General features: G+C 47.6%; 1 protein-coding gene and 1 long non-coding RNA gene across 2 annotated transcripts in view; one reads left to right on the top strand and one right to left on the bottom strand.

Moving 5' to 3' along the window:
* LOC310769578 overlaps positions 1 to 27359 on the top strand; it is a 136203-nt gene that overhangs the window by 75198 nt on the left and 33646 nt on the right. The window lies entirely within an intron of this gene.
* TMEM278 (transmembrane protein 278) lies at positions 1568 to 25692 on the bottom strand. Its single transcript, XM_083629029.1, has 2 exons — positions 24587 to 25692; positions 1568 to 2474 (listed from the first exon to the last, which is right to left on the bottom strand). Exons 1-2 carry the CDS (start codon positions 24854 to 24856, stop codon positions 2205 to 2207), a joined length of 540 nt encoding a protein of 179 aa, XP_083485155.1. The 5' UTR covers positions 24857 to 25692; the 3' UTR covers positions 1568 to 2204.

Here is a 27359-nt window from a genome sequence, read left to right as displayed (position 1 = left end):
GAGTGGTGCTGTGGGTTAAACCACAGAGCCTAGGACTTGCCGATCAGAAGGTCAACAGTTCGAATCCCCGTGATGGGGTGAGCTCCCGTTGCTCGGTCTCAGCTCCTGCCAACCTAGCAGTTCAAAAGCACGTCAAAGTGCAAGTAGATAAATAGGTACCACTCCGGCGGGAAGGTAAACGGCGTTTCCGTGCGCTGCTCTGGTTCGCCAGAAGTGGCTTAGTCATGCTGGCCACATGACCTGGAAGCTGCACACCGGCTCCCTCGGCCAATAAAGCGAGATGAGCACCGCAACCCCAGTCGGCCACGACTGGACCTAAATGGTCAGGGGTCCCTTTACTTTTACCTTTACTGAATGAATTTCAGCACCCTTAATAGAAACAGCTCCCAGAACTCCTTGAAGGAAGCTGTTGATGTTTAAAGTGGTGTCATAGTGCTTTAAATGTCTGGTGTGAATGTGGCATAACGTAGGTACATTGATTCTGATTGGTCTACTCTGAGCAGGACTTAATGGGGTACAACCCAAAGATTAGGATCTTTGGTATATGATAATGATTCAAAATATAGATGACTACCATTAAGGGGGCGGGGAAGCTGTCAGGGTCCTGTCAGGTTGTCAGTTGAAGGGTGGCTGCCATGGGAGTCTGGTCTCTTAGCGGTTGTGGGAGCTCCAGAAGGCGGTGGGTTCAGAAGACAGCTGTCCTGTTCAGCATAGCCAGGGGAGCACTAGAAATAATATTGCTTAGCACTGATAGAACTTAAATCAGAAATTGTGACAACAGTCGGTGCGCACCGACCCCTCTCACTCTCCAGGCTTCAGGAAGACATCCGCAGCCTAGGCAGCCCTGCAGGAGTTCCCGCAGGGATGTCTAGGCTGTGGATAGCAGCCTGCTTCCCGGAGCGTCGGGCGCCCTGAAAGCAGAGCGCCTGGCGCTTCGGGAACACATCCGCAGCCTAGGCAGCCCTGTGGGAGGTCCCGCAGGGATGTCTAGGCTGCGGATAGCAGCCTGCTTCTCGGAGCGTCGGGCGCTCTGTTTTCAGGGCGCCCGGCGCTTCGGGAACACATCCGCAGCGTGGGGAGCCCTGCAGGAGTTCCCCGCAGGGCTCCCCACGCTGCGGATAGCAGCCTGCCGCCCGGCGGGCGGGGCGCCCTGAATCAGAGCGCCCCTCGCGCTGGGCAGACATTGGCCAGCCCCACAAGCTCGGGGAACAGCAGGGAGGCGCAGCGCCGCCATCCCACTGTTCCTCGACCTGGTTCGGTTTCTCTGACCTGCTTTTTGGGGGGGAAATAAAGGGGAAAAATTTCCTTTATTTCCCCCCCAAAAAACTAGATGCATCCTATGGGACGGAGCGTCCTATGGGACGAAAAATACGGTAGATTGGATGTCTAACACAAAGGTGGGGTGAGGGGTGGTGGATGGTGATGGGAAAAGGAATTATCTGTGGGATTGAGGGTACGTATGTTTGAACATTTTTAAGGATTGTATGAAATGTATGTTTGTATATTTGCAATATGTGTGTATTAATGCTGAATTATTTTAACAATAAAAACTTTTCAAAAAAAAAGAATGCCCCTATTTTCATCTGAGGAACATTGGAGGGTATGTTGTCATCCTTGCATGGGGGGCTGAAGTGAAGAGAGTGGTAGCTACCCTAAGGTGAGAGTGGGGAACCAAGGTCAGGACCAAGGTCAGCATGTGGCCCTTCGGGCTTCTCTATCTGGCCCTTGATACACACTGCCATACACACTACACCAACTTAGCCTTGCGTCCTCCTCAAATGTTCTTGCCTGGCCTGGAATGTGTCCTTGAATTCTGATTCTTGCTTGCCTAGATGGAGGTGGGTGTGTAGGCCACTTTCCAAAGGTAAAATTTGCATTTGTTGCTCCGCCCATTTGTTGCTCCGCCCACCCCAGGAGGTTACCCGGCAGAAGATGTAGCCCTCTAGCTGAAAATGTCCCCCACACTCATGCCCTTGGGTGAACCTCAGAGTTCATGCTGAAAGCAAGATGCTCCATCTCACGGAATGTTCCAGAATCAATGGGAGGCCCAGCGCCCCCTGGTGGAAGGAGAAGAAGCCATGGAAGTTTCCTCTAGATGGGTTTAGCCGTTGCCTGCTTCTTCATGGCGCCCTTATGGGGAAAATGAGATTTGGAGGACCAGAGAGAGGGGTGTGCTGGCAGGGAGACCAAGGAGCGAGAAGCGCTTAAACCCAGGCCTTGACTTGGCTGCTCCACTCCTTGGCACAGCCGCACAGCCCCCCGTCTTCATACCACCTCCACTTCACGCCCTTGTACGTGGCCCGGGCCCAAGGCTGGAAGCACAGGAAGAGGCGGAGACGCCTGACCAGGCCGCAGTAGATGGCCATAGCCACCACGATGAGCGGAGACATGATGACGAAGCCGAGGATGATCAGGGCGGAGGAGCTGTTGTCGTCCAAGATGGTCTTGCAGTAGGAGGCTGTGGAGTGGAGCACCTGCAAGGGGGTGAAGAGAGAGCGAGTCAAAAGCTGAGGCTGACATGGGAAGGGAAAAGAATCGGGACCAGTTCATTGTTACCCAGGCCGCCTATTGAATCATAGGACTGTAGAGTTGGAAATGTTATCAGAATTCTAAGGTCTCAAATATAAATTAAACGTTCATAAATGTACAAGGCAAACGCATACGTAAGTATATAAACCACGTGTCTGAAATAGTACAGGAGAGCAATCCTGAAGCCGTTTTGACTCTCCCAAATATTCCTCTGCAGTAAGGGAGGCAAATGGGGAAAGCCTTCCCATCGTCTTTTTGCTTGCAAATTCTGTCTTCAGGGCATATTTGTGTATGAAAGAATGGATTCAGGAACTAAACTATTAACCATCACAAAAGTATGTCCAGACTGCCTAGGTAATGCAATCAGTGACCATTATCAGGTATCCTGGCAGACAGGATTTCTGCTGTAGACCGCCTCCTTCTATGATGTATGTATGATGTTTTGGGGGTTGGTCTTGGGCTACAGGGCGGGCAATTTCAAAGGTCTATATAAGGGCTTGCACACCATTGTTCTGGGTTCTCTCCTCCCTCCTGCATGTGGTGAGTGGGGACCCTGTTGCAACAGTTCCTTGAATAAAGATCAGGCTTACTAGCCGCTTTGCTTCTCAATATGCTCTGGCTGGCCTCTGTTTTCTCCTACCAATAGGGAACCCACTTAAGGACTCTATACGGGCTCTTGGAAACCCCATAAGGGAAAAGGAGAAGGGTTTCTTTTTTCTTATAACAGAAGGGATCCTGAGGATCATCTAGTCCAACCCCCTGCAACGCAGGAATATGTGACCTGGATTGAACCCGCAACCTTGCACTCTCTAACCACCTTCACTGTACTTTCTCTTTGGCGCCTGCTGGAAACATTCCTGTTTAGACAAGCCTTCCCAGACGCTTATAAAGTTAAGCTAATTTCAATCTGTTTTAGTATTTTAACTTTTGAAGTGCGGCTGTGACTTTTATTGATTTTACTGTTTTGTTTTTTTGTAGAGGTTTGTTCGTTGGTTGGTTTTTTGTTTTTTTGCAATCAAGCAGTGTATAAATTATACAAAACGAATAAGTAAATCATTACCACAACAAATAATGTGTGCTCCACTTCTACAACTTGCTATTGGCTACATTCATACCATACATTTAAAGCGGGGGAGGGTAGCACTTCCAACAGCCTTGGCTATTCTGGGTTTGTTGCTTAAGACCTGAGAGGACCAGGGTTCAAATCCAGTTTGGCGTAAAAGTTAGAGTGACTGACTATGACCTGGGAAAGACCAGGGTTCGAATCCCCACTCAGCCATGAAATTCACCGGGTGACCTTGGGCCATCTCTTAGCCTAACCTACCTCACAGGGTTGTTGTGAGAATGAAATGAGGAGGAGGAGAACCACATACACCAGCTTAAGCTTGGAAGAAAAATGTTGTCTATAAATAAACAAGCAAACAAACAAACAAACAAATCCCCACTCAGCCATGAGGAGATAGGGAGGAGGAGAACTATAAGCTCCTACCAGGAGATGCCAGGGGCCTTCTGCATGCAAAGCAGACACTCTGCCCCTGAGCAGATAATAGTCTAATAGCCACCACTGTGCTCACCGAAAATTAATTTTCAGCCGTTCACCATTTGCAAAGCATTCATTTCACTCAGTTCTCCCCACCCTGATGTCAAAAAGGTGGTGTTATTTGTATCTGACGCCCTCTCTAGGTTAATTAATACTGAACAGATACTGTTAGAGCCAGAGGGGAGGAAAAGAAATGGAGTTTAATGTTGGAGGGGAAAGATGAGACTCGACGGATGAGCAATGATGAGGGGGCAACCTGAGCTGGATGACGCTTCTCCTTCCCTCTGTGCCAACCCCATCCCTCACTTTTGCCAGTGAAAAGGCAGCTTTAAGAGGTAGTGCTTATACTTGGCCAAGCAGGAAATTAGAAATGAAACAAGCTTGTAACAAACCACTGCTCCAACTCAAAACTGATGCTCTACATACTGTGGAACTAGGGGTGTTTCTGAATATTATTTGCTGGGGACTCCAAGTGTGCTTGTGGTCTTCCCATTGAGGCATCTGGTTGGCCACAGTGACCCCAGGATGCTGGACTCGATGGGCCTTTGGCCTGAACCAGCAAGAATTTCTGAGATTCCTATGGTCCTAGCAAACTCATGAGACTACCTTTGGCCATGGCCGATCATCAGTCTGTTTAGCTGGGAACTGGCAACGGCTCTCCAAGGATTCAAGCAAGGGATATTCCCAGCCGTACTGAAGAACCAGTGTGATGTCATGGTTAGCGTGAACTTGGGAGTCATGGGTTCATCCCACCCACCACAACCAGGAATCTTGCTGGGTGGCAGAGAGAGGTCCACAATCAGAAACCAGAGAGGCGAGAGACCAAGAGGCAGAGATGAATCAGGCTGGTGAAGACGCCAGGGCGTTTCCCCCTCCTGCTGTGACCAGTTCCCCTCCCACCCCCCGGTATCCCAGGACCAGAAGAGGTATGAAGAGGGCAGAGGAGGGACAGAAGTCTCAGATTGCTTGGGAAAGTACCTGAGAGAGGAGGGAATTTAGGCAGCTGTCTTCAGCCTTCATAACTGTCTCCTTGAGGCAAGACCTACCGATAAGCGTCGTTGTGCTCATTAGGCTTGGCTCCCCTAAGCAGCCTTGGTTTTTTTCAGTAAAGAGTTAACCTTATTTACGCCGTGTGATTTATTGCTGGCTGGCTCCCTGACAATGTCCCAATGAGGAACCACCTCTGGAAAAGGTGCAAATCAGGCCCCGTGAGGAGCATAGCCTGGGCAGGGAGGCTCAAGGGCCAGACAGAGGACCACATTTGACCTCACCCCCAGACCTGAGGTTCACCACCCCTGCCTCAATGCTCCAGGATCCTACCACAAGCCCGCCATCATGGCGTCGAGTTTCTCAGCATGACAAACGTTCCTCGTTCAAAAAGAAAACCAGGAGGGGGAAATAAGTGAGCTTCTATGAGCCATTGCTCCTTGGGCTCATCCATCGGCTTCAATCTCATAAAGGGAAATGAAATGACAAAATGAAACTGCCTACAGATTGAGTTCCCATGTGGCTGCTCTGCCTCTTCTTCCCCTGTTGTATATTCAATCTCCAGCCTGCCAGCCTGCCCTGATAAATTGCCGAGAGAAGCTAGCAGTCATCAGATTAAAGGTTTAATTATCCATTATGTCTGCCTGGCCTGGTGACAGCTTCTCAAGCTCTTACCCGGGGAACAGGCCGGCGGGAGATGCAGGTGACAGCTCTCACCTGGATGGCTTCCCAGTTCTGCTCAAGGGGACTTGGGGGTTTCTCAAAAGGGTTTGAGAAATGTCCAGCAATGGCATTAAAGTCTCTGTGTAATAGAACACCTGCATTGCATGCAGAAGGTCTCAGGTGCAATCCCCAGCATCTCCAGGTAGGGCTGGAGAATCTTCTTTCTTCCTTCTTCTTCTATCACTCGTAGCCAAGTAAGATTGTCTTCCATAAACACGGTTTTAACAATGAGTCCATAAGTGACTGTGGAGGCCAATTCTGGATCCACACGTCCTTCCACAGTGGGGACATTGGTTTCCGGGCAGGAGTTGATCACGGTGTGGATTTGCCAAGTGTGCCTTCCTCTTAGCATGTTTCTCCCTTGCGTCCTGAGTTCGAGTGTCTTCAAATCCCATGGCACCTTTGGTAAAGGCTGTTCTCCAACTGGAGCACTCACAGGCCAGTGTTTCCCAGTTATCAGTGTTTATACTACATTTTTTTAGATTTGCCTTGAGAGAGTCTTTGAACCTCTTTTGTTGACCACCAGCATTACACTTTCCATTTTTAAGTTCGGAATAGAGTAGTTGCTTGGGAAGACGACCATCAGGCACCCGCACAACATGACCAGTCCAACAAAGTTGATGTTGAAGAATCATTGCTTTGACACTGGTGATCTTTGCTTCTTCCAATACACTGATATTAGTTCGCCTGCCTTCCCAAGTGATGTGTAAAATTTTTGGGAGACGCCGTTAATGGAATCTTTCAAGGAGTTGGAGATGGAGTTTATATGTGGTCCATGAAACCCTGGACAGCTGCAGACAGTCAGTGTAGTAGGCAATACTGAGTCTGCAAACAGCTCCCCCCCCTTCAAAAGTAGAGTGTGGATATCTAACTGTTGGAGATGCAATAGGGATAATGCTTCTCTAAAACGTATGTTTTTTCATTGTCCTATATTGACAGATTTTTGGCAGGAGGTAACTGAAACCATCAACAGAACTGTACGGAACAACCTTACATTTGCAGAGCAAAATATGCTCTTGAATTACCATATTTTTCGCTCTATAAGACGCACCAGACCACAAGACGCGCCTAGTTTTTGGAGGAGGAAAACAAGAAAAAAAATATTCTGAATCTCAGAAGCTAGAACAGCAAGAGGGATCGCTGCGCAGTGAAAGCAGCGATCCCTCTTGCTGTTCTGGCTTCTGGGATAGCTGCGCAGCCTGCATTCGCTCCATAAGACGCACACACATTTCCCCTTACTTTTTAGGAGGGAAAAAGTGAGTCTTATACAGCAAAAAATACGGTATATACCCAGCACATGGAACCTTACAAAAGGACAATACGAGCGGACTCTCCATGCCCATACCACAGCAGAAAGACTGATACTGATAAACTGGCAAAATAAAAATGTGGCTCCCTTCTATGATTGGATTGAAGACTTATACAAACTCGCAACATATGAACAACTTGCATGTAAACGCAGACTTGCCATGGACAAATTCAATGATATTTGGAATCCATTCTTACAAATACTGTTAATAGGTTAAGATCTGGTGAAGCACAGTAACAACCTTGTAAAATATACAGTTTTGGGGGTTTTCCCCTCCCCCCCCCCCAATGTTTTCATTTCTGAATGGGTTCTGTTTCTCTTTTTCTCTTTTTTGTTTGTGTCTCACCATGTCTTGTGCACATATGGTTATGTACTTTTTGAACATTCAATAAAGATATATATATATATTTTTTTTAAGGAGAGTGCAGGGGGTATGTTGAGTGTTGGAGCAACATAAATGTTCCCTGTTGTGCTTTTACCTGCTGTAAAACTATCCAAACCTCCAGTTTTGAGTTTGATTTTCCAAGTAACAGTTTGAGTTTCCAAGGGGGAAAGTCAGGATACCCCACAAGGTCAGGGCAGTGAGGAGGACACAGCACTGAGAAGAAGCTGGGTGCATTTAACCTGGAGAAGAGATGGCTGAGAGGTGATATGATCGCCGTCTGCAAATTATCTGAAGAGCTGTCACATGGAAGATGGAGCAAGATTGGTCTGCTGCTCTGGAGGGTGGGACCCCAACCAACAGATTCAAATGACAAGAAAGGAGATTCTGATTAAACATTAGAAAGAACTTTCTGGTGGCAAGAGCCGTTGGATAGTGCAATGGTCTAGGTCGGAAAGTGGTGGACTCACCTTCATTAGAGGTTTTTAAACAGAGGCTGGATGGCCACCTGTCAGGGATTGTTTAGATGTTATTCCTGTATTGCACGGGTTGGACTAAATCAGGCATCCCCAACCTGTGGCCCTCCAGATGTTTTGACCTACAACTCCCACGACCCCTAGCTAACACAAGGATGGGCAAACTAAGGCCCGGGGGCCAGATCCGGCCCAATCACCTTCTAAATCCAGCCTGCGGACAGTCCGGGAATCAGCGTGTTTTTACATGAGTAGAATGTGTCCTTATAGTTAAAGCCATGGTTTTCCCAGTAGTGATGTATGGAAGTGAGAGCTGGACCATCAAGAAGGCTGATTGCCGAAGAATTGATGCTTTTGAATTATGGTGTTGGAGGAGACTCTTGAGAGTCCCATGGACTGCAAGAAGATCAAACCGATCCATTCTTGAGGAAATCAGCCCTGAGTGCTCACTGGAAGGACAGATCCTGAAGCTGAGGCTCCAATACTTTGGCCACCTCATGAGAAGAGAAGACTCCCTGGAAAAGTCCCTGATGTTGGGAAAGATGGAGGGCACAAGGAGAAGGGGACAACAGAGGACGAGATGGTTGGATAGTGTTCTCGAAGCTACCAGCATGAGTTTGACTAAACTGCGGGAGGCAGTGGAAGACAGGAGTGCCTGGCGTGCTCTGGTCCATGGGGTCACAAAGAGTCGGACACGACTAAACAACAACAAGAATGTGCCCTTTTATTTAAAATGCATCTCTGGGTTATTTGTGGGGTGTAGGAATTCATTCCTTTTTTTCCCCTTCAAAATATAGTCTGGCCCCTCACACGGTCTGGACTGGCCCCCTGCTGAAAAAGTTTGCTGACCCCTGAGCTAACAGGACCAGTGGTCAGGGATTATGGGAATTGTAGTCCAAAACATCTGGAGGGCCAAAGGTTGGGGATGCCTGGACTAAATTACCATTGGGTTCCCTTCCAACCCTAAAATTCTATGATTCTGCCACCACAAGGGATAATGGAGAATCCCAACAGAAACAGAGAGCCACTGTGGTATAATAGAGTGCTGGAACAAGACTTGGGAGACCAGGGTTCGAATCCTCACTCATCAATGAAGCTCACTGGGTGACTTCGGGCCAGTCACAGTCTCTCAGCCTGGCCTACCTTGCAGGGCTGTATGAAGAAGAAACAGGCGGGGAGGGAGGAGCTATGTGCACGACCTTGAGCTCCCTGGGGGAAAATATGGGCTGTAAATCCAATAAGTAAATAAACATCTGATTTTCACTTCTTCGTTCCATGTCTGCACCAGAAATCAATCCAGCAAATACAATCGGTGACCACAGTTATTGTTCGTTCCAGTATGCAAATAGTACATAATTGATTGCACTCCACCTCGGTACCCATTTGCACTGTGTTTCCTTTGCAATGAGATGAATGGGGTGGAATAATGTAAAGGCTACATAATTAATCACGTGGCTTTGCTGCAGCCAACAATGAAGTGAACAGTCAACTTTTTTGGCAGAAGGCGGATTGCAGCGGAATGGAAACGCTGCTCTGTGTCACGAATGGAAAAGGATGCCTTTCTCCAACTACCACCACTCTATGTGTTGCCTTCTGCTGCTTGCTAACTGAAAGGTTTGGCGCCCTGCCCATCAGAGCCTGTCCGCCTTTTGTCTTGCCTGCTCTCTTTTTCCGTGGCCAGCGTGCCTTCGCTTCGCCTTCGGCTGCAAATCACGCAAAGCAAAGAAACAGATGCCGGCTTTATGAGTGGCGCTTTATGACTCAGCCTGAAATTAAAACCGTCTGAGTCCAAACGCGGCTGCTTGCTGCTGCTGCTGCTGCTGTTTCTTTTGTCACCCAAGAGGCCGGCGAGAAATGGAAATTCTTGTCTTGTCCCGAAACAAATGAAAAAGGGCTGCAATATTTGTCCTCCTTTACTACCGCAGGAGAGGTTGCCGAATGGGCTCGCGCTGATTTGAAAGGCGTCCGCAGCGCCAGGATATTGGATGTTGCAAGGCAGGGGGGAAATTCTGGAAAGGGCAGCTGAAAAGGATCAAGGGGTTGGAGCAACCCCCTGGTGCGGAAAGGTTGCGGCATTTGTGCCTTTTCATCTTAAAGAGAAGGAAATGAAAACGACTTAATGGAGCCATTTCTCAAACGTTCTCCCTTTTTTGGAGCCCTTGCCCATAGGAACACAAGCAGAGCCTGCTGGGTCAGGCCAATGGCCCATTAGTCCGGCATCCTGTTCTCACAGCGGCCCACCAGAAGCCTGTGGGAAACCCAAAACCAAAACATGAGCATCACAGCCCTCTCCCTTTCCGTTGTTTCTTGCAGCTGCTATTCAGAAGCATTTCTGCCTCCAACCGTCGAGGCACAGATAATAATAATAATAATAATAATAATAATAATAATAATAATAATAATAATGGGCATTGTTGTCTTGGAAGATGTTAGACACTGGAGAGACCTGTCAGGGGTAAGCATGGACCAATGGTACCAAATAGTATGGGAAACAGCCCTACTAGAAAAAATAACCAATAATAATAATAATAATACAGTGGTACCTCAGGTTACATACGCTTCGGGTTACATATGCTTCAGGTTACAGACTCTGCTAACCCAGAAATATTACCTCGGGTTAAGAACTTTGCTTCAGGGTGAGAACAGAAATCGTGCTCCAGCGGTGCAGTGGCAGCAGGAGGCCCCATTAGCTAAAGTGGTACCTCAGGTTAAGAACACTTTCAGGTTAAGAACAGACCTCCAGAACAAATTAAGTTCTTAACCTGAGGTACCACTGTAATAATATATTATTTATACCCCGTCCATCTGGCTGGGGTTCCCCAGCCACTCTGGGCAGCTTCCAACAGAATATTAAAATACAATAACCTATTAAACATTAAAAGCTTCCCTAAACAGGGCCGCCTTCAGATGGTCGTCTAAAAGCCTGGTAGTTGTTTTTCTCTTTGACATCTGGTGGGAGGGCAATCCACAGGGCGGGTGCCACTACCGAGAAGGCCCTCTGCCTGGTTCCCTGTAACTTGGCTTCTCGCAGCGAGGGAAGGTGGAGGGTGAAGACGCAGTATACCTTCAGGTATACTGGATCGAGGCCGTTTAGGACTTTAAAGGTCAGCACCAACACTTTGAATTGTGCTTGGAAACTTCAGAGCCCGTCAGACTTGACAACACTAGCTTGATGGACCACGAGTCCATCAAGGCAGCTTTCAAAGTTCTCTTACTGATGCCGCGACGTCTAATGAGAACTATTTTCCACTGCGTGTTTGAGAAACGGACGTCGAGGCCATTCATCGTGGCAAGAGGTTTCGTCAACAGCTATGATGAGCTGCCCTTGCTAGAAAGGGGAAAGGATGAAAGCCATCAGCCAAAAGGGAGCCCTTTTCAAAAAGCCAAGCGGTGATGACTGCTTTCCCCCTTGTTAGCTGCGCCGGGCAGGATCAAAGAACAAAAAGCCAAACTGAAATGCGAAAGGTCAAGCTAGCATCCTTAAGAGTAGACAGCCATGACCCGCTTCAGAAGATCTCACCGTGAGACTCTGAATTCTGCATCAAAGCTAGACTTGATTGATAGGTAGGAGCAGCAGGGCAAACTCCTCGAAAGTCTGCCCCCAGCTGGTGAGAAGGGGCAGCGCTTCAGCGACACTTTACTAATGATGCAAATTCATAACCAGTGGCAGATGTGGCTCCGGTCAATTCCTCTGTTACTTGTTGATTTTATTCAGGGGCGCCAACTGCAATAAAATATGGAGGGGGGGCACATAATCGATCACAAGACGTGGCACCTGGCCTCCTCAGATATTTTATTGGGTGGGATGAGAGTGTTGCAGCACTGGGAGATTGCAAAAACTGACCCCATAGAGCAGCAGCGCGCAGCTGGATTTTCCCTGACTTCTCCTGAGGAGACTCCTCTTGAGAAAATGTCTCAGCAGCTAAACCCCTGCACAAATTGTGAGCTTTTCTGGAAATCCGGGGGGGGGCGCTGTTGAGGCATGACTTGGTTAGATAGGTTGCTGGGGGGGTAGGAGGAAACATATAAGACCCTGATAAGAGTTGTATCTAGTCCAGCAATGTGTTCTCAAAGTGACCGAGCAGATTAATTAATTTGTTTGCTTGCTTATTGCATTTATATCCCACCTTTTTCTCCAAGGAGTTCAATGTGGGGTACATGCTTTCCCCCACCCTCCTTATTTAATCCCATAATAACCCTGTGAGGTAGGTTAGGCTGAGAGGCTTGCATCAGGTCATCCAGTGAGCTTCCTGGCTGAGTGGGGATTTGAACCCTGTTCTCACAAGTCCCGGTCTGGCATTCTAACCACTATGCCACATTGGCTCTCAGTGGAAATTTCCATTTGCATACCAGACTGGTTTCCACACTATGCTTACAAATGCCTTCTCTGTTCTCTGTCCTGGTGAGCAAGAGGCATTGTCGGGGTTTAAAGGCATATTCCAGTCAGGCCAAAACACTCAAGGAGGGTATGAAACAGAGCCAGTGAGGGGTGAGGCCAGGGGACAGTTCTGAGGTCAAGGCAGACAGCTCCGAAAGGGTGATTGCATATAACATGGGTAGGCAAACTAAGCCCCGGGGGCCGAATCCAGCCCAATCGTCTTCTCAATCCAGCCCGCAGACGGTCCAGGAATCAGCATGTTTTTACACGAGTAGAATGTGCCCTTTTATTTAAAATGCATCTCTGGGTTATTTGTGGGGCATAGGAATTCGTTCATTTTTTTTTCAAAATCGGCCCCCCACAAGGTCTGAGGGACAGTGGACCGGCCCCCTGCTGAAAAAGTTTGCTGACCCCTGGCTACCCCAATAACATCATGAGTACAAGCCACCCCAAAGGCACAACGGGCGTGCTTTTGTGTGGGGCTGTGGTAGAATTATAGAATTCTAGGGTTGGAAGGGAAGTTTTTAATGTGTGACATTTTAATGTATTTTTTAATCTTTGTTGGAAGCTGCCCAGAGTGGCTGGGAAAACCCAGCCAGATGGGCGGGGTACAAATAATAAATTATTATTATTATTATTATTATTATTATTATTATTATTATTATGAGCATCATCTAGTCCAACCCCCTGCAATGCAGGAGTCTCAGCTAAAGCATCTAAGACAGATGGCCATCCAACTTCTGCTGCTTGTATCCATGCCAGAAGATGCAAATAGTGCAGGATGTAGGGGCCACACTGGTCCCAGGAGCAGGCTACTGGTGGCATATTACTTCTCTGCTGGTCATCACTTTGGGCAGGTTCAAGTTTCTTGTGTTAATCACAAAGCCTGGAACAACTTGGGCCCAACGACCACCTGATTCCTTATTCTCCACCTTGGTCATTGAGATCCTCTGACTCCCAAGACTCCCAAGGTTCAGTCGGCCTTTACCAGTGTGGAAGGCGTTGCCCTGTGGAACTCCCTGCCAGTTGAAGCTGGGCAAGAACGATCCTTGCCTTACCTTTTCGCTTCTCTCGGAAAACTGTGTTACTCAGGCAGGACTTTGAAATGTGACTTCCGCTTTTCCCCCAACCAGCTTTTAATTGATTTTAAAAAAAAAAAAGATCTTCCTGTAATTTTGCACGTTCTATGCTGTCTCGCTGTATTTTTCCTGGACAACGTGGTCTATAAATATCTAAATAATGAAATGAAATGAAAAGGGTCTGGAAAGGCGGCCAGAACAAAAAAAGGACAGATGAGGAGAGAAGGCGGCCTTGCAGGCATCGGGACTGATTCCTTTTCAGGGCTGCCTATTTTAGCCATTAGTCCAGCGAAAGGATCTGCTCATCAAGCAGAGCCTAATGCAGGGAGAGAGGAAAGCTTTCTCCTCCTTCGCCACCCTCTGCTTTGAAAATGGCCCAGAAAAAAAAGAAAAGCCCGAAAGCACATAGAGAGAACATTATTTAGTGGACAAAAGCAAAGGTTTGGATAACCCTTTTCGAGCAGGCTGGTCTGTTAGAGAGAGAACCAGGCAGGCTTTGAGAGCGGAGCTGCTAAATGGAGGGGGGGGCATTTGTTGACGCCCCACCCCCCGACCTTGCTAAAGTGGTCGGTGGCTTTTTTAAAAATAAAAAGGAGAAGGAAAACTCAGCAACAGGCAAGCCTAAAGAAAAGAAACCAGCAGTTCCCAAACATTTGGAGGCCACTGACCCCTTGGCTCCATAAACTCATCTCCAGCCAATGCCCTCTACCCAATAAAAAGGGATTATTCAGAATAACAGTTTGCACGGCCCACTAAGGAGCTAGGAGACAAGGGACAAGGAAGAATGAGCGAAGGGGGAAACTGTCATTTGGAGCTTGGGGGAGGCAAATCCAGAAATCAGGACCAAATATTAGATCTAAAGGATGCAGCAGAGCTAGGAAGACTTCCCAGTCCAAATAAAAGGTAAGGGGACCCCTGACCATTAGGTCCAGTCGTGGCCGACTCTGGGGTTGTGGCGCTCATCTCGCTTTATTGGCCGAGGGAGCCGGCGTACAGCTTCTGGGTCATGTGGCCAGCATGACTAAGCCGCTTCTGGCGAACCAGAGCAGCGCACGGAAACGCCGTTTACCTTCCCGCCGGAGCGGTACCTATTTATCTACTTGCACTTTGACGTGCTTTCGAACTGCTAGGTTGGCAGGAGCAGGGACCGAGCAAAGGGAGCTCACCCCATCGCGGGGATTCAAACCGCCGACCTTCTGATCGGCAAGTCCTAGGCTCTGTGGTTTAACCAACAGCGCCACCCACATCCCACAAATATGCGGCCTTTAATGGTCCTTTCCAAGGTGCAATCCCTGTCTGAAACCCTGCAGAGTTTCTATCAGTCGGTGCAGACAATACTGAGCTACACAGACCCCCTGGTTTGACTCTGTATAAGGCAGTTTCCTACTTCCCCCAAACATCATGCCATTTCTTCTCCAGCAAGTTGCTCCAGCCGTCCATAACATTTCTCCACACCTTTCTGGCTGCTTAACAATAGGCTTTTGGGATGTGCTGAGATGCTGGATGGGGAGATCTCCTGCATGACAGGTAATTAGGACCTATAAAATCTTGGAGAGCTTCCTTGTTCCTTGGAACACTGACAGTAAACAACCCCAATGAGGTAGGCGGTCTTGCTCCTCTGTGGCTGAGAAAATGTCAGCGCTAACAAATATCCGGAAGGAGGAAGCTAAAAAAATAAAATAAAAGGGGGGGAGTGAGGGACACAGAGACTGTACAGATTGAAACAGCATCGAGCTATTCCCTTACTCTTTTGAGGGAAGAGAGAGGGAGCTGTGTTTAGAAGAGCTAATTGTGTTTGGAGGGAGGTATGGCGTCCCATTGTTCTTTCCACCCACTTTTCCTGCAGGTCAAAGAGGCACAGCAGGTTCTTAAAGCAGCTAACAAACCTGACAAACCTGTTCAGCCAAAGGCAAAAGTATGAAAGTTCTGCAGGGAAGGGGAAAGGGAAATTAAACTTGACATCATCAACAAATCTCTCTTTCTCTCTCGAGACATAAAACATGGGTAGACAAACTACCCGGGGGCCGGATCCGGCCCAATCGCCTTCTCAATACAGCCCGTGGATGGGAATCAGTGTGTTTTTACATGAGTGGAATGTGTCCTTTTATTTAAAATGCATCTCTGGGTTATTTGTGGGGCATAGGAATTCGTTCATTTTTTTTTTACAAAATATAGTCTGGCCCCCCACAAGGTCTGAAGGACAGTGGACCGGCCCCCTGCTGAAAATGTTTGCTGACCCCTGCATAAATAGATTCGGTAGGTAAGTAGGTAGGTAGATAGGTAGGTGGAAAGCAAGATAGATAGCAGACCCTCCAAATGTCCCTATTTTCCATGGATGTCCCTGATTTAGAGACAACGTCCCGGTTTCTGATCTGATGCCAGAATGTCCCGCTTTTCCTTAGGACGTCTCTATTTTCACTGGAGAAATGTTGGAGGGTATGGAGTTATCCGATCCCTGAGCCTTCTGAAGGCAATCCTGGATAGGGATTTACGTTCTTATCTATGTTGGAAGCTGCCCAGAGTGGCTGGGACAACCCAGTAAGATGTGTGGGGTACTCAGGGGTACTCAGTACTGGCACCTCCCAAAAAGGTTAAAAGTGTGGCACTTACTCTAACAACGCCTTGGTGAGTACTGGCACCTTTTTCTTCTTAAAAAGGCAAAGCACTGATGATGGGCTGCTGCCAGGACAGACTGTATTTTAATTGCTGGTTCTAAATGTGTTCTGTGTATTTTGTTCATTCTTTCTCACTAGTTTGCTCCTATTACTTTGTATTGTTGTTTTTCAATGTTGTAAGCTGCCTTAAAGCCCACAAGGAGACAGGTGCTTTCTCTCTCTCTCTCTCTCTCTCTCTCTCTCTCTCTCTCTCTCTCTCTCTCGTTATCCACACACACACACACACACACACACACCCCAGGGCCGGATTTAGGTTTGATGAGGCCCTAAGCTACTGAAGGTAATGGGGCCCTTTATATGTCCAGCTGTCCTTTGTCAACAACAAATTGTCACTGGTTTTTGGTGTTGAATATATCCTATTTGGTAATTTATGGACCTAATAGGTATCTAAAGCCATTTGCCACTGTTGCTGTATGTAGGTTTTATTTTATTTGTTTTTTATCTTATATTTTGGAAATGTACATCCAGGTTTTTTCCCTTTAATTTTTTTGGGGGGCCCCAAGTGAGTGGGGCCCTAAGATATAGCTTGTTTAGCTTATACATAAATCCAGCACACACACACACAGGGCAGGAACCAATATGGCCCCCAAGCCTCTCTGTTTGGCACTCAGGACTCTTCCACATCACACATCACACGGCTCAGTGGTAAAGTATTTGCTTCCCATCTGGCAGGACCCAGTTCCATCCCAGGAACTCCAGACAGGCATGGGAATGTTCCCTGCTTGGAATCCTGAACATGCCAGTCAGCATGGACGCTACTGAGCTAGATACCATACCCTCCAACATTTCTCCAATGAAAATAGGGATGTCCTATATATGGCGCTGTGGTTTAAACCACAGGGCCTAGGACTTGCCGATCAGAAGGTTGGCGGTTCGAATCCCCGCGACGGGGTGAGCTCCCGTTGCTCGGTCCCAGCTCCTGCCAACCTAGCAGTTCGAAAGCACGTCAAAGTGCAAGTAGATAAATAGGTACCACTCCGGCGGGAAGGTAAACGGCGTTTCCGTGCGCTGCTCTGGTTCGCCAGAAGCGGCTTAGTCATGCTGGCCACATGACCCGGAAGCTGTATGCCGGCTCCCTCGGCCAGTGAAGCGAGAGGAGCGCCGCAACCCCAGAGTCGGTCACGACTGGACCTAATGGTCAGGGGTCCCTTTACCTTTACCTATTATTATTATTATTATTATTCCTTGCCTATCTGACTGGATTTCCACAGCCATTCTGGGTGGCTTCCAAAATATATAAAAACCTAATGAAACTAATGAAGGGCTGCCTTCAGATGTCTCCTAAAGGTTGTATAGTTACTTATCTCCATAGCTGTCAACTTTTCCCTTTTCTTGCAAGGAATCCTATTCGGAATAAGGGAATTTCCATTAAAAAAAGGGAAACGTTGACCGCTATGCTTATCTCCTTGGCTCGATGGAAATAGGGACGTCCTAAGGAAAAGTGGGACATTCTGGGATCAAATCAGAAACTGGGATGACTTCTGTAAATCCAGGACTGTCCCTGGAAAATAGGAACACGGAGGGTCTGAGATACTGCAGTATATGACAGCTTCCTATGTTCCTATATCTTCAGGGAAGGACCGTAGCTCAGTGACAGAGCATCTGCTTTGCATGTAGAAGGTTGCAGGTTCAATCCCCGGCCTCTCCAGGTATGGCTGGAAGTGTCCCATATTTGAAGATGCCAATACTGAGCTAGATAGACCAACTCAGAATAAGGCAGATTCTCATGTTCCAATGGAACTGAATCAGGGAAATAGAGATCTCCCTTTGTAAACCCTGTGTATAATCAGAAATGGCTGGTTTGGTTATGGTAAGGAAATTTCCACTCACGTGGAAAACAAGCAACGCATGCAGCCCCTTCTCCGCAGGGACTGATTGCCGCAAAACCCATCTCATTTGTTCATTTTATTAGCCAGCGACACTCTTGGATGCCCAATTGAGCAAGCTGCCTCCTCGATGATGGCAAAGCCATCTCAAGCAAACAACCACAACCGTCTCCCAGGCGAGGGCTGGATCAGCAGCAGCAATCAATGCGCAATTAATCTCCCGATCAACAAATTGTAGGAGAGCCTACTTTTCGAGCTGTACGGGGCCACACAAATGGCTTTGCCTTATACCCCCCCTTGATCCCAGGGTTTGATCACGAAACAAAACCGCACACCGAGGCCATTTGAACGCCTTCGTTCGTGCACTTTATTTACGGTAAGTTAGTGCCTCGAAGCTGCTTCAGCGCAGACGCTCTTAAATCAGTTCAAGAGTAACCGAAAAGATAAAAGGAGAAAGGAAGCCTTTAATCATTGAAGAGCTGAGGGCAGCTCCAGAGGCTTGAGGATTTGTGGGTGGGTGAGAGGCTGGAAGAGGATCCCAGTTTTGTCAGCACCGTCAATCTGCAAAGGGCACCTGAAGGAGGGGAAAGCTGGAACAGAGACCTCCCAGAGCCAGTGAAGGGTGTGGCTAATAATAATAAGAAGAAGTTTTTTGTACCCAGTCCATCTGACTGGGAGTCAGGCTTCAGGGAATCAGCTCTCCCCCCGCCCCCTTTGGCAGTAGATAAGCAGAACAAAGAGGAAGGAGTCTTCTTACCAGTTAGAAACTTTAATGATCAAAGTGAGAGAACAAAGAATCCATTCCTCGGAATGAAGGTGCTCCCAATTAAGGGTTACACCCACTTCCTCCCTAGTCACCCACATCGCTAACGCGTCTTGTAACCTGATCTCGCAACCACTGTGCTTTCTGTGCTGCCACCTTATCTGCCCTTCTTGACCTTGGGCTGAGCAGATGAATACTTTCCAGAGACAGTGAATCTGTTAACCCTCTCTCTCCCAGTTCTCCTCCTCCTAGCTGTTCCCCGTCCAGTACTTCCCAGCTTCTGCCTTCTGAACTATGTCCCTCTGCAAACCGCTGTTCCAAATCTATACTGTCCTGCTCCTGGGAAGATTCAGGATCCTGATCAGGAGCAGGGGGAGGGGGAGGCACCCCCCATTCCTCCTCAGTGTAGCCCTCCTCAGCATGGTCCCTGACACTGGGTTGTGCCAGCCACCCTGGGTGGCTTCCAACAGCATATACACAAACACAACAGAGCATCACACATTAAAAGCTTCCCGATACAGAGCTGCCTTCAGATTTCTATGGAAGGTCTTATAACATTTATCGCTTTGACATCAGATGGGAGGGTGTTCCAAAGCTTGGGGGCCACTGCTGAGAAGGCCCTCTGCCTGGTTCCCTGTAACCTCCCTTCTCCCAGTGAGGGAACCGCCAAAAGGCCTAGAGAGAAGGGAGGGGCCTGGGGGAGAATCCCAGGGGCCAGAGAGAGAGAAATAAATTGGAGGGCCACATTTGTAGAGGAGCCTGATGTTCCCCCGCAACTGTTGTACAAGGGGTGGGGAATCTGAGAACTATCAAAACTTGAGTCGGCAAGCGCAAGCTCCTCAGCAGCCCCAAGGCAGAATGATGAAGGGAGAAACGAAGCCAAATATTCTCAGCTCTCCCCTTAACGGAAGAATCAGAGAGCAGTGCATCCACGCACAGCCCATGTGCGGAATACCTAATGAGAACGAAATTAGTTTGTCAATTTGAATAAATTGCAGGTTGTCCAGTGGAGGCTGGGAAGGAAGCCTGCACAGCGCTCTGGGATCCGCAGCTGTAGGGTGGATTCTGTTTCTACGGTGGCTGCCGGTGGTCGAATACCGCCCCCCAAACACACACACTCTTCCTTTCTCTGTTTAATTGAATAGACGAATTGCAGAGGCCACGTCTAGCAGGGAGCAGCCTTAATTAAAATGAAATTAAAGAGATTTCAGCCTGCATGAAGGCAAGCGCAGACAAAAGCAGGAGAGCAGGAGAGCTGTTGGCAAAAGCGGGGAGGGAATCGAGGGTGGCGAGGAAATGGAGAGAAATATTGTGACAATAAAATGCAAAACTGCGGTGAGTAATCAGCGCTGGGAAGGATCGTCTGTCAGCCGAGACGTTACTGTATTTATCCAGATTGTCACAGAGGTTTGGTAATTACTGCAAAGCTATTTTCGTGGGCTTTTTTTTTTTTTTTTTTAAAGAATGCATAATAATTTGCTTTCCTCCCCACATCTCCTGGCTCCAACTTTCACGCTTGCTTTTCTTAAATCTGCAGCAGGAGTAGGGACACTTTGGCCCTCGGGATGTTGTTGAACTACAACTCTCATCTGACCCAGCAAGCATGATGTTGGGAGTTGATGGCTATGCACTTGCTTCATGGTTGGAGGCAGTAACACTTCTGAATTCCAGTTGCTGGAAACTGCAGGAGGGGAGAGTTGCCGTTGTGCTCAGGGCCTGTTTGTGGGCTTCCCAGAGGCATCTGCTTGGCCACTGCAAGAAGAGTGTGCTGAACTCAATGGGCCTTTGGCCTGATCTACACTTGAAGGAGCGTCTCGACTCCCATCATTCTGCCTGGACACTGAGGTCCAGCTCCGAGGGCCTTCTGGTGGTTCCCTCACTGTGAGAAGCCAAGTTACAGGGAATCCGGCAGAGGGCCTTCTCGGTAGTGGCTCCCACCCTGTGGAATGCCCTCCCTTCAGATGTCAAGGAAATAAACAACTTTCTGACTTTTAGAAGACATCTGAAGACAGCCCTGTTTAGGGAAGTTTTGAATGTTTGATGTTTTATCGTGTTTTTTATATTCTGTAGGGAGCTGCCCAGAGTGGCTGGGGAAACCCAGCCAGATGGGCAGGGTATAAATAACTTATTATTATTATTATTATTATTATTATTATTATTATTATTATTGCTCTTCTCATGTTAAAGGATTCTGGAGAGTATTCAAGGATAAATGCCGTACCCCAACACATGCATCCTAGACCATGACATGATAGACGTTTATAAGATTATGCATGGCATGGAGAACATAGATCGAGGAAAGCTTTTCTCCCTAGAACTCATAGACTCCCTAGAACGTTAGATTTCAGGGCAAACGGAAGAAAGGACTTTGTCACGTAGTGCGTAGTTAAGCTATGGAATTCGCTTCCCCCAGGAAGCAGTGAAGGGCCACCAACCTGGATGGGCAAGTTTAAAGCTATTATCAGTGGCTACTGGCCATTATGGCTATTCTCTGCCTGCTGAGTTGGAGGCTTCTGAATACTAGATGCTGGAAAGCTCAGGAGTGGAGAGGACCCTTGTGTTTGGGTCCTGCTGGAGGGTTTCTCAACAGGACATCTGTCTGGCTACTGTGAGAACACGATGCTGGATTAGATGGCCCATTGACCTGATTCAACAGGCTCTTTTTGTGTCCATTAATTTTTCCAACTCTACTCTTCGTTTGATACAGCCCAGTGGGGATTTACTTCTGAATCAACATGCATAGGATGGCACTGATTTGGTGTGTTTACTAATGCTTTCCTGGGCCCTGATGATTTCAGTGGCATTATTCACCAATAAAAGGGGAATCCTGCTCAGCATAAGGATGGACCAATCTATCCATTTCCGTTTCTCATTTTCCCAGCCTTAAATTAGTTCATCAGATTTTTGCATCAGTTTGCAATTAATAAAACAAAAAGTCCTTGTGAAAGTTCACCTGTGTTTAGTGGCTCTAAAATGAGAACGGAGCCAAATTTTTGTGCGTGAGTGCACACACCCTTCTTCTTGGCCAAGTTTCAGCTTCTCACACCCCATCTAAACCAGAGCTTTAGTCCAGCCAGGTTTCTGCAACCTAATGAACTGCTAGAACAGAAGAGTGTGAAGCCACAGAGGGAGAAATGTCAAAGCCACATCCTGAGAAAGGTACTGGCAAATTGGCGCTGTCCATTGCTAGCTGGTGCTGAAAATTTGGAGTGGCGTTGGCTTTTTTCCAGAGCTCTGACAGTGAAAGCTACTTCATAAGCCCATTGGTTTCTAATGGAGACTGGCCCCTTAGTATGGCTAACTGATCCACCAACCTCAGTCTGTCCTCGGCCAGCCCCCATTTGCATCCCCATTTCTTACTTGCATCCAGACCAAGAGGGTGCTGTTTGACCTCCTTAGTTTCAATGTTGTCTTGAGCAGATGAAGAACTAGAATGAGTTGCCTCTGCATATTAATGGCTCTGACTCAGCCAATCATTGGCTCTGGGTCCACCCACTGTTTGGGCTCCCTGCACTCTGCCCTGCCAGCCCACAATGGGCCCCAGCCAATGTTTTTTATATTATTTATTATTATTATTGTTATTTATTAAATTCATATACGGCCCTTCATCCAAAAATCACAGGGTGGTTTACAGCATAAACATACAAAATGACACATAGAATGATATGTTAACACAATGAAATTCGACACACTGGAAACCAAGCCATATGAGGAAGGGTTGAAGGAGTTGGTTATGTTTAGCCTGGAGAAGTCTGAGAGGTGATATGATAGCCACCTTCAAGTATCTCAAGGGCTGCCAAATGGAGTGTGGAACAAGCTTGTTTTCTACTGCTCCGGAGGGTAGGAACCAAACCAATGGATTTCAAGTAACAGGAAAGGAGATTCCAACTAAATATTAGGAGGCACTTTCTGAAAGCAAGAGCTGTCTTCCGAGCTATCCCATCCCAGTGGAATGGGATCGCTTGGAAGGTGAGGGACTCTCCTTCTTTGAAGGGACGTTGTAAAGCAGAGGTTGGATGACCACATTCCCTTCTGGAAGATTTCCAAGGGCCACATGGCAGTGGTGGGCAGGGCCAGGGGCAAAAGTGGGCAGAGGCACAAATATAACTTTTACCTTTGCCATTTCAGCATACACTGACACACCCCTCTCTAGCCTCCATCCTGGCAAGCAGAAGGCTTTATCAGAGTCCAGCCTGGCAGGGCTGATGGGGTGTGTGGCTTGGGGAGCATTCCAGGGGCCAGCTGGAGAGGCCTGGAGGGCCACACTTGACCCCCCCAGGCCTGAAGTTCCCTATTCCTGTTTTAAGAAGCACTGCCTCCGAGCATGTTGTAGGCAAGGGAGGAGGCCAATTCCATCAACGCTGCCTTCTCCATGATCGATACGTCTCTATGATGTCTCCCATTACCCAACATGTTCTTCCTAAACTAAAACAGCGTCATGCTAAACTGGAAGCACAAAAAAAGTTTTACAGAAGATATTATACAAGACCAGCCATAACCTGCCAATACAAGGAAAATGAAACCACCACCACCGTCGTCATCATCATCATCATCATACTGCCCTATACCTGGGGGTCTCAGAGTGGTTCACAGAATAAATTCAAGATATAAAACCACAAAATACCTAATAAAAATAAAAACAGCAACTCAATACCCGCCCCCCCAAAAAAACACATTTTAAAAGGGCATAGGATGTAAATCGGATCAACCAAAGGCCTGGTTAAAGAGGAACATTTTTGCCTGGTGCCTAAAGGTGTATAATGAAGGCACCAGGCAAACGTCCCTGGGGAGAGCATTCCACAGATGGGGAGCCACTGCAGAAAAGGCCCCGTTCTCGTGTTGCCACCCTCTGGACCTCTCAAGGAGGAGGCACATGCAGAAGGACCTCAGAAGATGATCTCAGGGTCTGGGTAGGTTCATACGGAAAGAGGTGGTCTTTTCCCCCACCATTATGTTATTGGACTACAGCTTCCATCAGCTGTAGCCACTATAGCCAGTGAGTAGAGGGTGATGGGATTTGTAGTCCACAAACCTCTGGTGGGGCCAAGCTGCTGCCACTTTGGGGAGTAAGGTATGTGGCCTCCCACTATCTCTGGAGCCTCTTTGTTTGAATGCAAAGACTCATCCTGGGAACATGTGAAAGAATAACACAGACTATGGGGCATCTGGGAGTGTGCAGAGGTGACATCTTTCATCATTTAGTAATCACGTCCTGCCCGCTTCATCCATCCTTTTATAAATGTATAGGTAAAGTTAGTGCAAGAAAATACCACCCTAGGAAAAAATGCTTTGAGAACTCTACAATCTTATCAGCCATTCTAAGAACAGTTGGCCAGGGGTGGGAAATCTGTGCCTCTCAGATTACATCTCCCATCAGCCCCAAACGGCAGAGCCCATGGTATGGGATGATGGGAGTTGTAGTCCAGCTATAAAAGTAAAGGTAAAGGACCCCTGGACGGTTAAGTCCAGTCAAAGGCGACTATGGGGTTGCAGTGCTCATCTTGGTTTCAGGCCGAGGGTGCCAGCATTTGTCCACAGACAGCTTTCCAGGTTATGTGGCCAGCATGACTAAACCGGTTCTGGCACAACAGAACACCGTGACGGAAACCAGAGCGCTTGCAAATGCCACTTACCTTCCTGCCACAGCAGTACCTATTTATCTACTTGCACTGGCATGCTTTCAAACTACTAGGTTGGCAGGAGCTGGGACAGAGCAATGGGAGCTCAGCCCATTGCAGGGATTTGAACCGCTGACCTTCCAATCAGCAGACCTAAAAGGCTCAGTGGTTTAGACCACAGTGCCACATGCATCCCTAGTCCAGCTATATGGGGCAGGGGAGCACCACGTTGCCTAACCCTCTGAAGCAAGGTAAGGGACTGGGCTTCCTAACCAGAAGCATCTGCAAGTCACATGTCACTTACCCGGGAATGGCACTGGAACCCAAAGTAGACCACCACGATGGTGGGCAGGAGCACGATGGCAAAGATGGCGGCCATCAAGAGGAAGTTCAAGAGGAAGGCCAAAGAGTTCATTGCTGCCACCAGGCATGTCCAGGCCCAGCAGCCGCAGGTGCTACGGCGCTCCATGGGCAGCAGCTGATCATCCATGTTGTAAGGCGGAAGTCCCTTGATCATCCGCGATGTGTCAGACAGGCTGTCCATGTCATAGTCATCCATCTCCTGATCAGACATTATTGAAGGGATCAAACAGGGCTTCCAGCCACCGAAGAATCTCTTTTCAAAAAATCCCCCTGCTCTTTTCTGCCCTTGAACGCCTTCGGAACTGAGAAAGTTGTTGTTAATGTAGGCTTCTCAAAAGAATCTGTGTAGGCTTCTTGGCAGGATCTGGCTGACTTCTGCTGGATTTGATGGGCTTTGATCCAGCAGTGCTGCACTTCTACACAATTAGCCAACACCAAGCATTAAATGGAATGGGGTGGAGAAGACCTACCAAGAGTCCTGGTGGACGTTTCCAGTGTCTGGTTGTCCCCCAACCTCCTTCCCACAGAAGTTGATCTTCGCCCTGGGCTTTGTCCAGATCTTCTGTTCAAGCAGAGATGCTCTAGCTGGAAGTTTGGGAAGAGAGGGAGAAGCCACACACTTGAACGTGGGTTGCTGCAGGCATGCTTTCCGCTGTGATGTCTCATTCTACAGGAGTCCCTGCCCTGTTCTGGGACAACCCATGATGCTCAAATCACCTTCCACACAGCCTCTTCAGAAGGAGCGATCTAGCAGTCACCTTTGCGAGAATCAATCTTTGGACTTCAAATCATTCCTCCTCTCTCTCTCTCTTCTGCAGTTCTGGAAGGCAGAATTTCTCTCTGCCCAAAGTTTTCTCTTTCTTTCCAAAATCCCCCAGAAACATCAGCAGACCAGATTCTTTGCTTTGTTCAAGGATCCCAGGGATGCACAGCAGTGAGCGCAGAAGGACAGATCCTGAGTTTAATGGGAGGGTGCTGCATCTCCCTGGCTTTAGTCTACATCAGATGCTTCCTCGCTGTTAGCCAGCTCCGATCGCTGTGCAGTGCTTCAGGGTTTGCAGGCAGTTTCATTGACTCTCTCGCTCTCCCCCGACATTAGCCAATCATTGGCAAGAGCTGCTCCTCAACCCCCCCTCCCCTCCCCTATCAGCACCACTTACTAAACACAGTGCCATCAAACCAGCCCATTATGAACTCAAGTATACATATTGCAGAAAGAAAATAAATAGACCAGCATTTCATTTTCATTTCACTTTTAATTTGCACGCTGCCTTTCCATGTTGCTGTACACAAGGCAGCGTACGAGCTGTTGAAGCCACAAAATATACAAAGGTCACACGTCTGATAACAATCCAATCCAAAGCAAATAAGTCACATGACTTGAAAATAAACGCACATCGAATAAAGCAACATTCAACAATTCATTTCAAATATAATATTGCACAAGAACATTAACTCTCAAAATACCAGCAAATAAGAAACAGAAATTCACCCTCGACGATTACAACAATTACTAGACTGTAATCAATGAAAATAACAACAAAATCACAAGACCTAAAAGACCACAGCACATAAAAGATCATGTAAAAAAATTGAGCTGAGCAACCAAGTCACACAGCTTATAAAATTACAAAATGCGCTTGCATAACTGGTCAGTTATGTTTGCCTTAACACCAGCTTGCCTTAACAGTAAGAATAATCCAACAATCCAAATTTAAACTATTATTACTACTACTATTTTTACTGTTAGAATTTATTTGCTGCCTTTGATGTCAAGCAGAAATATCACAGCAGTTCACAAACAAATAAAAGCCAACTAACAAGGGTAAAATCAGTTCTGCAAATACAGCTACCCGTAAATAAAATATCTAGTAAAATAAACTACTTTACAACTTCCATAATTAAAACCTGTCCATTAAAAAACAGTGTAACAGTTAACAGACAAAGTAGGAGACAGAATAGTGGAATGGTTGAGCTGGGAGGGACCCAAATCGAGTTCAACTCCCTGCAATGCAGGAATCACAGCTAAAGATTCAAGTCAGGAGAGAAGGAAATAAGCAGGCGTGTCTTTAAGGGCCGGTGGAATGCCAATACTGATGAGGCTTTTTTCATTTCAGCTGGGGGGGCATTCCACAGCAATGGTGCCACCAATGAAAGAGTTACCAAGTCATCATCAGGCTGTGGCAAAACGAACTGAGTGCCAGGTGGGTGTCCAAATAGATATCCAAATGAAATTGATTATAAGATAGAATTGAGTGTTTTTGCCTGGCTGGAATGTGTCCCTGAACTCTGATAATAATTCTGGCTTGACTGGGTTGGAGGAGGAGGGAGAACACAAGGACATAGGAAGCTGTAGTGGAAATGCGGAAGACAATTGTATTTCGAGGAGTTAGGTGGCATGTCCCTTTCCCTTTAGCATCCCCAGTTTGAGGTCTGCTGGATTCTTGTGTTTCACACACCTGTGGGGAGTTTCTTGGCTTCTTCTGTGTTGCAAATGCCGGCTGGATGCCCAGCTGCAGGTAGTGGGAGACTCTCAGCCGCTCTGTATTAATTCCATCTCAGGGTCCTGGGCTAATCATGAGTAATGTCAGGTGCACTTGATTACACCAAGGAAGGCTATAAAAGCCATAGGTGGGAGGGGCCCAGGAGAGCTTCTACCCAGATCAAAGGACCTGATGCTGGGAGACTGACAGTCAGGGTCTTTCTCTTGCTGG

This window comes from Podarcis filfolensis (assembly GCF_964270895.1).
Source record: "Podarcis filfolensis genome assembly, chromosome: 8".
NCBI classification, from domain to species: Eukaryota; Metazoa; Chordata; class Lepidosauria; order Squamata; family Lacertidae; genus Podarcis; species Podarcis filfolensis.
The sequence above is the reverse complement of the archived record's forward strand: the minus strand, read 5'-3'. Positions and strand labels throughout refer to the sequence as shown.